Source organism: Schistocerca gregaria, chromosome 11 (assembly GCF_023897955.1).
Source record: "Schistocerca gregaria isolate iqSchGreg1 chromosome 11, iqSchGreg1.2, whole genome shotgun sequence".
NCBI classification, from domain to species: domain Eukaryota; kingdom Metazoa; phylum Arthropoda; class Insecta; order Orthoptera; family Acrididae; genus Schistocerca; species Schistocerca gregaria.
This window is the reverse complement of record NC_064930.1, coordinates 55,037,120-55,052,563: the sequence shown is the minus strand read 5'-3', so window position 1 is coordinate 55,052,563 and position 15,444 is coordinate 55,037,120. Positions and strand designations below refer to the sequence as shown.

Sequence of the window (15,444 nt, the reverse complement as noted above, 5' to 3'; positions counted from 1 at the left end):
TGGAATATTTACTTCGTCTTCTATGGTGAAGGAATTTCAGAAGGCTGTGTTCTACCAAAAATATCGAGAAGTATTTGACCAATTTACTTCAGACTTTTACGCTGTACTCTAATGAAAATTCACACGGACAAAGTTTATATATACCTTTAATATACAGGGTGGGCGGAAATTCCCGTTACAGACTTCTAGGAGTTGTAGAGGGGAGTGAGTACATCGTACTTGGAATAGGAACCCATGTCAGAGCATCAAAGTTATAGGCGTGGGCGTCTGTAAATGTACGTATACACGGGACGATTCTGTGATGATGTTACAGACTTTCTAGGAATATGGAGAACGATAAATGTATTAGTTTGAAGTAAGGATCCCTGTACCGAAAACTAATGAGTCGGGAGTTACAAAGGAAAACCGTTCTGATACCTCTGACAGGTGAAAACGTACCGGTTCTTGTGTTGCGAAGAGTGTATGGTTGGTAACTTTGAGTGGTGGTAGTGTGGACAAAAACGAGAAAAAAAATGTCCAATAAACGTGGGCTCTAAAATGCGTACCTTAACAGCTATGAACATTTGCTCTGCAGAGTAGATGTGTTTCACATTAGCGAAGATGTACGAATGGTCATAGCTCCTCAGGTATGCGATTTTTCTACATACTGTTCCTCACGTTCTACGGCCATACGCCAACGATCTGGACATTTCTCTACGTTGTGTCCGTCACGTTCTATGGCCATACGCCAACAATGTGTAAGAGCGTGTATTCCCTGCTGGGAAAAGCTCTTGTCCTGTAGGCGTAGCCGTGTTTTCACTGCATGAGTGACACACTCGTCATCTTCAAAGTGTGTTCCCCATAGAGAATCTTAAAGCGGCCCAAAGAGATGGAGGTCCAAGAGTGTCAGGTCTGGACTCTAGGGTGAATGAGGCAATGATGTCCATCCCAATTTGGCGATATGTTCCCTCATTCTCAGACTTGTGTGTGGACATGCATTATCGTGTTGGAGCAAGATTCCAGCTGGATTCTTCTCCAATCAAACACATCGGAAACGGTTATTGAGTTTATTCAAAATGGTTCAAATGGCTCTGAGCACTATGGGACTTAACATCTGAGGTCATAAGTCTCCTAGAACTTAGAACTACTTAAACCTAATTAACCTAAGGACATGACACACATCCATGCTCGAGGCAGGATTCGAACCTGCGACCGTAGCAGTCGCGCGGTTCCGGACTACAGTGCCTTGGGCCGCATGGCCACCGCGGCCGGCATTGAGTTTATTAAGAGTCTTCACGTATGCATCTGAATTGGTGGTTGACCGTCTTGGCATCACATCCACGAGAAAGAATCCCAGAAGACTGCCACCATGACATTTCCGGGTTGTCTTGAATTTCTTCTTTTATGGTGAATGAGAATGATGCCACTCCATGCATTGCCTTTTTGTTTCTGGCGCAAAGTGGTGTTCCCAGATTTCGTCCCCCACGACGACCTGTGACTGAAAGTACTCTCTGTCGGTCTCAAAACGCTCCAACAATTTAAATAAAAAGACCTTTCTTTCAAACTTGTGGTCCACTAAGAGCATTCGTGGAACCCATCGTGAGCGCCTCTTTCAATATTTGAGAATCTCGATCACTGCAGACGCACTTCCAATGCTGACCGACAACTTTATAGCCAATTGTCGAGTTGTGACGCCCCGGTCGGCACGAATAATGGCATCCGCACGCTTCAACATGACTGGAGCAGAGGCTGTGACAGGACGTCCCGAGCGTGGCTTATCATGGAGCTCTGTTTCTGCATTTCCCGTGGCTGTAACATTCTTCATCCATCGCCCAACAGCAGCGTCGCCATACACTGCACACAAACGCTTATGGATGTTAACCACAGTTTCTTTTTCTGCACACAGAAATTCTATAACAGTACGCTACTTGTAACGCCATTTTGACGGTGTACCATCTGCGACAACCGTTCAAGGACGTTTCCTGTGTGTATTAATGTTTTTTAGGTAGTGTGGGGTATTCATTACTAATTGAACGATCCTCGTACTTGGCTGGGTCAACATCAGATTTACGATACTAAATTTCGCTCAGCGTTAAAATAAGTAGCTCTGATGCAGACTACATTGTCTCTCTTTGCGGTGAATTCTTCATACATTCTCACTGCCACTATCCCTATAGACACATCAAAAAAAGTTACGCATCACCTCTGTTCCCAGAACTCCTGAAGATAGATGTTAACTGTGGATATTGTATCATAGTCCCTATGACTGTTCAGAGATGTAACTAAAAACGCCCAAAGATGTGCACAACCATTCATGAGCAGCGTCTATTAGACGGAGAGGGTCCGACAACCAATCATTCTACCAGGAAAAAGGTACACGGCTCGTGTTGTCTATAGTTCAACCGTGCGTAGACGGTTAATACCGCGGTTCGATCGCGTCCGCATTGTTACTTTGTGCCAGGAAGGGCTCTCAACAAGAGAAGTGTCCAGGCGTCTCGGAGTGAACCAAGCGATGTTGTTCTGACAGGGAGGAGATACAGAGAGTCAGGAACTATCGATGACATGTCTCGCTCAGGCCGTCCAAAGGCTACTACTGCAATGGATGACCGCTAACTATGGATTATGGCTCGGAGGAACTATTTTTTGTTTTGTTTTTTTGTGTTCCATAGACATCAAGAAAGTGTGATCATGGGGATGTTCCTTATGATCACATTGGCCTCCACTACTCAAAGAATTACTCTTAGTCAAATGCAAATGTTTACTGCTAGAACAGTTTCCAAAACAATAGTAATTAGTTGTGCAGTGATACTTACATAGTTCAGTTGATTTCTTATACATGTCTTAGTGCGCTGTAACTCGGAGTAATCTGCTTCCTGCTGCAGCTGAAGTGGTCGTTTGCTCGGTCCATTTCATCTGCTAACTCGATCAAGTTACGTGAATTCCATGAAATAATCCAGGTACCAAGTCGTTTTATAATGGCTCATTTATGACAAGCTGCGTCATTTCTTCTTAGTGGAAACTAACTCCACATAAGAGGCTACATAGTCACAATACATATTACAACAATTACATTATTGCACAGACGTGCGACAGTGTGGTTGCGTCTCAAAACTGTCTCCAACTGACCATTCTCGGGTCTTGTGCTCCTCCTGTTTATACGTTTGTTAACAAACAAGTCAACAGGACTACAGTGTAAATTTATTAAATTAACATTTAAAAGTTTAACATTTTTATGAGTAACTATCCACAAAACATTGCTTATTTTATGCTGAAACTGGCGAATACATCATATTATATAAAATACTGAAAGATAACAATGCTAAACTAAATTTTCTTAATTATGGCTTCATTTGAAATTCACAATATTGCGAACATATTTTGGACAAGCATGACCTACTAGTAACCAAATGGAGTAATAAATTTTATGAGATTTAATGTATTGCCGAAGTCACTTATTAGACACCATTGGAATTACAGAACTTTCAAAAGACGAACAAAAAACGAGAAGGGTTGTTTTATTTGAGCAGTAACGCCAGCATGTTGAATAAAGCTTTTCGTGCAGCCACAGGACGCCGAGTCACGACTCAAACTGAGCGCAAGAGGCTGCGTGATGCGCAGCTTCACTCCCGACGTTCACGGCAAAGCCCATCTTTGCAAACAAGACGTCGTGCAGCGCGTTACAGATGGGCCCAACAACGTGCCGAATGGATCAATGGGGATTGGCGTCACGTCCTCTTCACTGACGAGTGCCACATGTGCCATCAACCAGACAATCGTCGGCGACGTGTTTAGAGGCAACCTGGTCAGGCTGAACGCCTTAAACACACCGTCCAACGAGTGCAGCAAGGTGGAGGTTCCCTGCTGTTTTGGGGTGGCATTTTTGGGGCTGACGTACGCCGCTGGTGGTCACGGAAGGCGCTGTAACGGCTGTACGACACGTGAATTCCATCCTCCGACCTGTAGTGCAACCATATCAGCAGCATATTGGCGAGGCGTTCGTCTTCGTGGGCGACAATTCACACCCCCATCGTGCACATCTTGTGAATGACTCCCTTCAGGATAACTACATCGTTCGACTAGAGTGGCCAGCATGTTCTCCAGACATGAAACCAATCGAAAATGCCGGGAATAGATTGGAAAGGGCTGTTTATGGACGACATGACCCACCAACCACTCTGAGGGATCTACGCCATATCGCCATTGAGGAGTGTGACAATCTGGACCGACAGTGCCTTGATGAACTGGTGGACAGTATGCCACGACGAATACAGGCATGCGTCAATGCGAGAGGGCGTGCTACTGGGTACTAGAGGTGCCGGTGTGAACAGCAGTCTGGACCACCACCTCTAAAGGTCTCGCTAGATGGTGGTACAACATGAAATGTGTGGTTTTGATGAGCAATAAAAGGTGGAAATGATGTTTATGTTGATCTCTATTCCAATTTTCTGTACTGGTTCTGAAACTCTTGGAACCGAGGTGATGCAAAACTTTTTTTGATGTTTGCATATGTCTCTTCCACTCTCTCGTTATTTTCCCACTGGCATTTTCTCGGTACATCCCTCTCATTGTATCTTCTTTAATCCCTTTTATTTGCTCTTCCTTACCACAGTCTACTTGTCCACCACTTTGACTCCGACCAACGGGCAGGTACAGACCTTTCCTCCCCCCCCCCCCCCACCATAAAGCCTATGTATGGTCATTTATCTCTTTGTTTCATTTCCAGTGTGTCCCCTCTCTTTTCCTAATACTGCTCTATCTCGATTCATCTGTCTTTCTCTTTTACTGCCACTGTCTCTCACTGACCATCAATATCTCCTCTCTATTTGCTCCCACTGTAACTGTCTACATGTTTTCAGCTATCTCTCTTTCTCTTCCATTCTCACATACCTTCTCCCACCGTCACTATCTCCTCTCTCTTTCTCTCCCACTGGCACTGTCTCCTCTCGCTTCCATTAAGACTCTCTGCGACTATCTTTCATCACAAAAAGCCTCCATGTGTTTGTATGCCAGAATTTTTGGTGAGGATGGTGGAATGAGAACTGGGGCACCTGGTTCGCCACTTTTCTTCCAGAGTCTTTTAAAGAGGAGCATATTCGCCGTTTTTGTGCGCCGACAGAAACATTTTTCAGCTGATTTCTTTGTTTTTTTACTTACAGCAGGGTGTACTGCTTATTTAATACGAATTCTGTAAGTCAATAAAGTTCTGACGAATTACTTCGACACATTTACATACTTTGACACTTATAAACAACAAATAAGTATACCTAATACAAGGTTAAAATAAAATCATCTTATACTTTACATTTCGTTTTACACTGCTTTACATAAAATTAAACAAAACTTTTAGGTGACACCTAAATTATACCAAAAAATACACTCTTTGATTTGCAAATTCAATAATTTTGTATGACAATATAATTTTTGTAAGGTATTTATGCAGCGAGATGGCACAATAGAATAATTTCCTGGTTAATACAGCCTGTATAGACGTAAGGTGCTTCCCCCCCCCTCTCCCCCCCGCCCCCCTCACCGTATCACCCATCACAGACAAACAGCGCATACTACCAGCGAAGAAACGGCGATTAAAACATGGTTTGGCGACCTCAAAACCCTTCGATGACCCTAAAATCCTTGTGATGTGTTCAGTACGTGCAGGCCGGGGTGGCCGAGCGGTTCTAGGCGCTACAGTCTAGAGCCGCGAGACCACTACGGTCGCAGGGTCGAAACCCGCCTCTGGCATGGATGTGTGTGATGTCCTTAGATTAGTTACGTTTAAGTAGTTCTAAGTTCTGGGGGACTGCTGACCTCAGAAGTTAAGTCCCATAGTGCACACAGCCATTTGAACCATTTTGTTCACTACGTGAGTTAAAACTACATTTACGCCCAACACTGGATATTACGTGAATATTTCACGTGCCTATGTATGACGACTTCCAACCTCTGGACCTCGGTAACATGTAATGACACTGAAAAAACTTTCAAGGCTCTACGAGAAAATCGTCTAACGAACATATAGAAAAAGTTTCGACGATCTACCATAAATACAGATTCTAGAGTTGGCCATCCTTATAGGTCGATCCTAAACATCTCCTAATGCATAAACCGATCGGCTCAATTTCAATGGACTGCTGGAACATGTGTGTAACATGTAACGTGTAACGTTTAAAAATTGACCCTATACTGTAGTAGATCTTCAGTGAGTCTGTTTTCTTCCAATAGGTATATTAGTAGTCGAAAGGCTATTCTTAACACTTAACTCCTTATCTCTGTGATTATCAGAACATGAGACATGATCCCTCGAAAAATCGGATTTTCGCGCTTGACATTTTGGAACATACACTGTTCTACCAGAACATTATGACTAACTATCTAATAGCTGGCATATCCACCTATGGCCCGAATAACAGCGGCGACGTGTCGTGGTATGGAAGCAATGAGACCTCGGTAAGTCGCTGGAGGGAGTTGGCAACACATCTGCACACACGAGTCACTAATTCGCGTAAATTCCGAGGAGGTGGGCCATGAGCTGTGACACCACATTCCATCACATTCCAGATGTGTGTGATTGGGTTCAGATCTGGCGAGCTGGGGAGCAGCACGTTAATTGGAACTCGCCACTGTGTTAGTCCAACCACTCCATTACTCTCCTGGACTTGTGAAATGGCGCATTATCTTGTTGAAAAATACCACTGACATCAAGAATCATGTTCGTCACGAAGCGGTGCAAGTGGTATGCAATCAATGTACGATACATCTTGGCCGTGATGGTACTTTGCAGGAGCTCCACTGGACCACAGATGCCCACGTGAGTGTTCCCCAGAGCATAATGGAGGTGCTGCTAGCTTGTCTTCATCTGGCAGTACAGGTGTCTAGGTGTTGTTACCCTGGAAGATGACGGATTCGCGCGCTCCCATCTGCATGATAAAGAAGGTTTTGTAATTCATCACAGCATGCAACACTCTGCCACTGCACCAATGTCCAGTGCCGATGGCCAAGTGCCCATTTCAGTCATAGTTGCCTATGTTGTGATTTTAATATCAGCACTTGGACGGGTCGTCAGCTGTGGAGGCCCACTGTTAGGAGAGTTTGGTGCAGTGTGTGTTCAGACACACTTGTACTGTGCAAAGCATTGAATTTTAATATTAGTTCCGTCACAGTGCACCGGCTGTCTTGTTTTAGCAGTCTGCCCAGCCTAAGACGTCCGACATCTGCAATGATGTCTAGACACGGTTGCACCTCGCTTTCCCCACAGGCTGAGGACACTCACCACAGCAGTTCTCAAACACCCGACAGATCGTGCAGTTTCTGAAATGCTCGAGCTGAGGCTCTGGGCCACCACAATCTGCCCTCAGTCAAACTCAGTTAGATCTCATGCCTTCCCCATTCTAGACCAGAACACCACACTGACTGACACTATATGCACTACACATATGTTTGACTAGCAGTCACTAGTCACCATGTGGTGCTGCTATCGCCTGGATGAGTTTGTGTCGATAGTAGGTCGGTGATTATAATTTTCTGGCTGGTCGGTGTATTGGTACCAAGCGCTATCGTGCACAGACTGATAAGGGACCCATGGTCTCTGGTGGCTCATTACCGACCATACAGATCCTTTGCACTTCATCAGAATTTTTATCCCCATTTATGTAGCCATCTGTATTCGACTGAAAATAATTTCACAATAGTGCAAATATGGACAGATGGCGCTGTGAATATTGTTTGGAAACAAGTTTGTTCTACTCTCTCATGATACTTGCTGTTGACGGCACTGATGCCCAACTCACTATTTGCTCTCAACACTGTATTCAGGTCAACATGTTTCTGTGGTGGGGTTAGTTGTACAAATAACAGTGATAGACAGCGATATGGATAGGCTTACTGATGGAAAGTTGGTCGATATGTGCCTTGTGCATGGGTTCGCGGAATGCAACAGAGGTGCAGAGCCATTCTGAGCGGTTCCCACTGCGATGCCAGTCACATCACAGCGCTTGCTTACTAAATTACTCTCTGTTTTGTGTTGTACATGGAGGTGATCGCTTGTCATAGTATTAAACAGGTATGGTTTTTCTGTGGGTTGTGGTGGTCCTTATAATTAAGACATTCAACCTTAATTTATTACAACAATGCAGACTTCATTATTAGTACACCAAGTATGAGAAACCAGTGTACGGCTTAAGAGCGCAATTTTTACATTTAGAAAGGTGAGGTTGCGTTGGATTAAAATAATTAACTGACGCCATTACCTCTTGTAACTTAAGAAAACCCTCTAACGTTTACATTTAGTACAACTAAAGAGCAATCAATTTACCTACAGTTTGAATAATATATCAAACAATGCAACATAATGAAACTGAGGGCCCAAATAAAAGCTATGTTTTAAAATCCTCTCACAAGGAATCATCACCAACTGCACCGCATATTATAAAGAGAAAAAAGCGCACTTGCAAGGCATTACCTCTAGCAATAGATTCTGCTCGAAAATTTGAGCCCTAAATCTAACAGTAACCATTTAAAGTACATCTTTTTAACTTCCACACGCACTGTTTGTCACTCACTTCAACCCATTGCAGCCAGCTTGCCTGAGCGCTGAGTACTGTATAGCAGGGTGACAACCAGAGCCTTTCTATTCAAGGGGATGTTGACGGCGAGAGAAGTGGTGGGGAGAGTTGCACATATCTGTTCAGCGTGTTTTGATATCTTGTTCGAGAGAAAGTGTTATTCGCCACGATAAAAGGTAATATAACCCCCCCCCCCCCCCAATGAACCATGGACCTTGCGATGGTGGGGAGGCTTGCGTGCCTCAGCGATACAGATGGCCGTACCGTAAGTGCAACCACAACGGAGGGGTATCTGTTGAGAGGCCAGAAAACGTGTGGTTCCTGAAGAGGGGCAGCAGCCTTTTCAGTAGTTGCAGGGGCAACAGTCTGGATGGTTGACTGATCTGGCCTTGTAACAATAACCAAACCGGCCTTGCTGTGCTGGTACTGTGGACGGCTGAAAGCAAGGGGAAAGTACAGCCGTAATTTTTCCCAAAGATATGCAGCTTTACTGTATGATTAAATGATGATAGCGACCTCTTGGGTAAAATATTCCGGAGGTAAAATAGTCCCCCATTCGGATCTCCAGGCGGGGACTACTCATGAGGACGTCGTTATCAGGAGAAAGAAAACTGGCGTTCCACGACTCGGAGTGTGGAATGTCAGATCACTTAATCGGGCAGATAGGTTAGAAAATTTTAGAAGGGAAACGGATAGGTTAAATTTAGATATAGAGGGAATTAGTGAAGTTCGGTGACAGGAGGAACAAGACTTTTGGTCAGGTGAATACAGGGTTATAAATACAAAATCAAATAGGGGTAATGCAGGAGTAGGTTTAATAATGAATAAGAAAATAGGTGTGCGGGTAAGCTACTACAAACAGCATAGTGAACGCATTATTGTGGCCAAGATAGACACAAAGCCCATGCCTACTACAGTAGTACAATTTTATATGCCAACTAGCTCTGCAGATGATAAAGAAATTGATGAAATGTATGATGAGATAAAAGAAATTAATCAGGTAGTGAAGGGAGACGAAAATTCAATAGTCATGGGTGACTGGAATTCGTCAGTGGGAAAAGGGAGAGAAGGAAACATAGTAGGTGATTATGGATTGGGGCTAAGAAATGAAAGAGGAAGCCGTCTGGTAGAATTTTGCACAGAGCATAACTTAATCATAGCTAAAACTTGGTTCAAGAATCATAAAAGAAGGTTGTATACATGGAAGAATCCTGGAGGTACTAAAAGGTATCAGATAGATTATATAATGGTAAGACTGTGATTTAGGAATCAGGTTTTAAATTGTAGGACATTTCCAGGGGCAGATGTGGACTCTGACCACAATCTATTGGTTATGACCTGTAGGTTAAAACTGAAGAAACTGCAAAAAGGTGGGAATTTAAGGACATGGGATCTGGATAAGCTGAAAGAACCAGACGTTGTACAGAGTTTCAAGGAGAGCATAAGGGAACAATTGACAGGAATGGGGGAAAGAAATACAGTAGAAGAAGAATGGGTAGCTCTGAGGGATGAAGTAGTGAAGGCAGCAGAGGATAAAGTAGGTAAAAAGACTAGGGCTGCTAGAAATCCTTGGGTAACAGAAGAAATATTGAATTTAATTGATGAAAGGAGAAAATATAAAAATGCAGTAAATGAAGCAAGCAAAAAGGAATACAAACGTCTCAAAAATGGGATCGACAGGAAGTGCAAAATGGCTAAGCAGGGATGGCTAGAGGACAAATGTAAGGATGTAGAAGCTTATCTCACTAGGGGTAAGATAGACACTGCCTACAGGAAAATTAAAGAGACCTTTGGAGAGAAGAGAACCACGTGTATGAATATCAAGAGCTCAGATGGCAACCCAGTTCTAAGCAAAGAAGGGAAGGCAGAAAGGTGGAAGGAGTATATAGAAGGTTTATACACGGGCAACGTACTTGAGGACGATATTATGGAAATGGAAGAGGATGTAGATGAAGACGAAATGGGAGATAAGATACTGTGTGTAGAGTTTGACAGAGCACTGAAAGACCTGAGTCGAAACAAGGCGCTCGGAGTAGACAACATTCCATTAGAATTACTGACAGCCTTGGGAGAGCCAGTCATGACAAAACTCTACCATCTGGTGAGCAATATGTATGAGACAGGCGAAATACCCTCAGACTTCAAGAAGAATATAATAATTCCAATCCCAAGGAAAGCAGGTGCTGACAGATGTTAAAATTATCGAACTATCAGTTTAATAAGTCACAGCTGCAAAATACTAACGCGAATTCTTTACAGACGAATGGAAAAACTGGTAGATGCGGACCTCGGGGAGGATCAGTTTGGATTCCATAGAAATGTTGGAACACGTGAGGCAATTCTGACCTTACGACTTATCTTAGAAGAAAGATTAAGAAAAGGCAAACCTATGTTTCTAGCATTTGTAGACTTAGAGAAAGCTTTTGACAATGTTGACTGGAATACTCTCTTTCAAATTCTGAAAGTGGCAGGGGTAAAATACAGGGAGCGAAAGGCTATTTACAATTTGTACAGAAACCAGATGTCAGTTATTAGATTCGAGGGGCATGAAAGGGAAGCAGTGGTTGGGAAAGGAGTGAGACAGGGTTGTAGCCTCTCCCCGATGTTATTCAATCTGTATATTGAGCAAGGAGTAAAGGAAACAAAAGAAAAAAATTGGAGTAGGTATTAAAATTCATGGAGAAGCAGTAAAAACTTTGAGGTTCGCCGATGACATTGTAATTCTGTCAGAGACGGCAAAGGACTTGGAAGAGCAGTTGAACGGAATGGACAGTGTCTTGAAAGGAGGATATAAGATGAACATCAACAAAAGCAAAATGAGGATAATGGAATGTAGTAAAATTAAATCGGGTGATGCTGAGGGAATTAGATTAGGAAATGAGACACTTAAAGTAGTAAAGGTGTTTTGCTATTTAGGAAGTAAAATAACTGATGATGGCCGAAGTAGAGAGGATATAAAATGTAGACTGGCAATGGCCAGGAAAGCGTTTCTGAAGAAGAGAAATTTGTTAACATCGAATATAGATTTATGTATCAGAAAGTCGTTTCTGAAAGTATTTGTTTGGACTGTAGCCATGTATGGAAGTGAAACATGGACGATAACTAGTTTGGACAAGAAGAGAATAGAAGCTTTCGAAATGTAGTGCTACAGAAGAATGCTGAAGATAAGGTGGATAGATCACGTAACTAATGAGGAGGTATTGAATACGATTGGGGATAAGAGAAGTTTGTGGCACAACTTGACTAGAAGAAGGGATCGGTTAGTAGGACATGTTTTGAGGCATCACGGGATCACAAATTTAGCATTGGAGGGCAGCGTGGAGGTTAAAAATTGTAGAGGGGGACCAAGAGATAAATACACTAAGCAGATTCAGAAGGATGTAGGTTGCAGTAGGTACTGGGAGATGAAGAAGCTTGCACAGGATAGAGTAGCATGGAGAGCTGCATCAAACCAGTCTCAGGACTGAAGACAACAACAACAACAACACTGAACATGTCAGTCTGATGCACATGTGCATTCAATATCATTTTAATAGCAGTTTGTACAAGGCACCTCAATTATATTCACAATGAATAAGTATATCGAGCAGCAATTTTCACCTACTGATAACGGTCAATATGGTAAACTTCCTGACGTTTGCAAGTAATTTTCATCGTTTATAGTCCCCGAATTCACACACCGGCATTTTTTCTTTTTTATCTTTTTTTTAATGGAGCTACGTAATTTGAATTTCTTCCGGCACCTGTAAGTGAAGCTTCTAAGAGTCCTGTACATAGCAAGTATGGGACTTGATTAAGCAGTATTGATATAATTGCTCCGCAAACTACTGTCCCACCATCAGGACAAGGTGTTCCACAAACGTCTGCCCTATTACGCCAGGTTTATTCTCAGGTTTGGTTCTGGCACTTACTTTTATTCCATATTTCCTACTGTCTCATTTGAGCTTCTTATCTTGAGATATGTGTTTACAATTTCAGTATCATGGAAACCATGTATCACTTTTATCTCATGTACTCCATTTCAATGATGTAACGTATTAAGTATCTTAGACGTTTGTTGTTTTAATATATTTAAAACATTAAGGATGACGTTCCTGCTGAAGAAAACCGTTAATGATATTGGCATCTAGTCAAAGGTTCACAGCAAACATATACAAACTGGTTGGCTGTATACTTCATTTATTGAATTATTACATCAGCAACATACCAACAGCAGAACAGAATCTGTTTACTGAGATCAGATCCATCACTAAAATATTTATGTTCCAAATAATTGACGTATATGTTGGCAAGGCAACTGGCAAAACAGGTACCCATAGATCATCTGTCCTCCTGCTTATAAGTGTTGTTATTAAAGGAGAAATAGTTCGTCGTATCTACCCTGTGACCTAATCTCAGTAAAAAATGGTTTTCTGGGATAATAATTATCATCTCATCCACAGGAATGTATGCGCATAGGCTCTTTATTTCAAGTGAAACTGAGCAATACCGTGGTGGGAGCACCTTATCTTTCAATTACTGGATCAAATCATTCCTAATGGCGATGGATTTATTTTTTTTGCATACATTAACGTTTTACACATTAATTCCAATATACTATTCAGTATAGGACACACAGAGTGGTTTTGAATATGTATCTTAATTCGCACATGAAGACCAGGTGCATTCAGATTCATTACTTTCATTCTGTTTTGATAATCTCAGCTAATTATGTTCCTGTAGCTCACAAGAAATGCTTTAAACTCCTTCGCATAAATCTCTGTTTGATCATAATCTATTTTTTAATATTAGTTTCTTAAACAATCTTGTTCTCTTTGAGATATACTCATTGTCATGCATGACAACTGCGCTGTTACCCTTATCTGATTGATCAGACATAGCTTCCTCAGACTTATGCTGTTCTTTGATAGTTAGTTTGGAAGACTTTTCCTAAATGGTTCAAATGGCTCTAAGTACTATGAGACTCAACATCTGAGGTCGTCAGTCCCCTAAACTTAGAACTACTTAAATCTAATTAACCTAAGGATGTCACACACATCCATAACCAAGGCAGGATTTGAACCTGCAACTGTAGCAGTCGCTTGGTTCCGGACTGAAGCACCTAGAACCGCTTGGCTCTTGCTAGCATATAACTAGCTTTATATGCTATTTTCAGTTTTTGAGTTTTGTTACCAGCCATGCTGTCCAAGACTTTAATTCAACTACAAACTCTTTGGCTACCCTGTCACCTGTCAGTGTAGTACACTTCTCAACCTGCTTGTGAGTTTAGGCGGATTTCCACACAAATGTAGGCAATTGCTACGTGGGACCCATGTCTACATCTCAGAAAATATGATACATAAACATTCAAGTTGGATAACACACTGAAGAACGTTTACATAATCCGTAGGTATACGGTGTACATGACTTTCATCCATCGGGTTAACTGATGATTAAGGTAAGAGGAAGGGCATCGAGCTACAGTGTTAAAATAAAACTATTCAAATCGTGTCTGTGCACTGGACAAATGAGGCTCTTCAAGCTGGAGTGTCTGGCCAGCAGCAGCCGTGCACCTGTGTGTACATGTTGGCAGGTATCGGTAAAGAGCCAATGTGCATGTCGTCGAGGAGCTTGTGTGATTGTATTGCCTTGGTCAAGCGAACAGGTGGCCAAAGACCACGTCTGATAGGTTTGCCTCGTAGGTGGTCTGAACTAGCTACACCTACCCATGAGTGGGCCATTAGGTGTTCACAGGACCATGTGCTGTGAGAAGCAGCATTGGATCAGTCTGTCTTAAATGACATTAAATACATAGATATATATGTTTGCAATGAGCTGAAGGAATGTCACTGTTTTATGCAGGAACTTGTCAGCAAAGGAGAAGAGAAGAAGACTTCTCCAAGCAGCTAAAGATGGGGCACTGGAGGATCTGCGAGCTCTCCTGGCCGTGGGTGCAGACACGGGGTCGTGGGACTGGTACGGGTGGACTGCCCTGCACTATGCAGTCAAGAGAGGAGACGTGCAGGCAGTGCGGTGTCTCCTGAATAGTGGAGCGGAAGTCGAAGTCAGTACCTGGTGGGGGGACACGCCCCTGCATCGGGCTGCAATGAAAAACAACGTGGAGGTGGTCTCAGCACTGGCAGCATCAGGGGCTGACGTCAATGCGAGAGCAGCATTCAGGTGGACGCCCCTGCACTTCACGGCGATGTATGGCCACACAGAGGTAGTGACTGCACTGCTTGATATGGGGGCAGACAGGAATGCCGTAAATGAAACCAGAGACACGCCTCTAAAACTCGCCATAGAGAACAACAGAGACCAACTGTTAGACATTCTAAAGTGAAGTTTAAAGTCAAACAGTACCATCTGTACAACGGAATTCTGAGAGATTAACGACATGCATGTATACATATTAAAAGATTGTAGAATACAAGAGAAAAAATATATCCTAAGACCTCTCATCTATATATATAAGCGGCAGTCAAAAGAAAACGAGACAAATGGGAAAAAACAATTAAACTGTTTATTATGTAAATTTCTGGTGGAGGGGAATAAGGTAAGGGAAGGGAAGGAAGTAATTGTATCACCTGCAACGAGACTGTGTGAGGAAACAGTGGCGATGAGTAAATATGTATGCCTAACTGATTCTTGAACGCAGGATTTACAGCTTACTAGGAAGTTTCCTTCACCAATACATTGCCTGGACACAGTATTTATCGCAAATGCATAGACTATCTCGACATGCTCCCAGGCTAACCCACATTACCACCTAGCACCACCTATCTGCAGTCTCCCTCAATGTCCTCAATGCTCGCTAATTTTAGATTCCTGCTGGAGGTCGAACGTGAATGTGCATCAGCACTGAATGTTGTGCACTCATTGCCAATCGAAGCAAATCAATTGCATGAATGCATGGTGCCTGTTCTTT

General features: G+C 42.7%; 1 protein-coding gene across 2 annotated transcripts in view; it reads left to right on the top strand.

The window, feature by feature from the left end:
* Positions 1-14,968, top strand: part of LOC126295113 (speckle-type POZ protein-like) — a 623,042-nt gene extending 608,074 nt beyond the window's left edge. For both annotated transcript variants that reach the window (XM_049987382.1, XM_049987373.1), the window contains one exon: positions 14,379-14,968. In XM_049987382.1, the coding sequence (XP_049843339.1) occupies positions 14,379-14,859 (481 nt within the window). In that variant the 3' untranslated portion in view covers positions 14,860-14,968. The remainder of the gene's footprint in view (positions 1-14,378) is intronic.
* Positions 14,969-15,444: the final 476 nt, after the last annotated feature.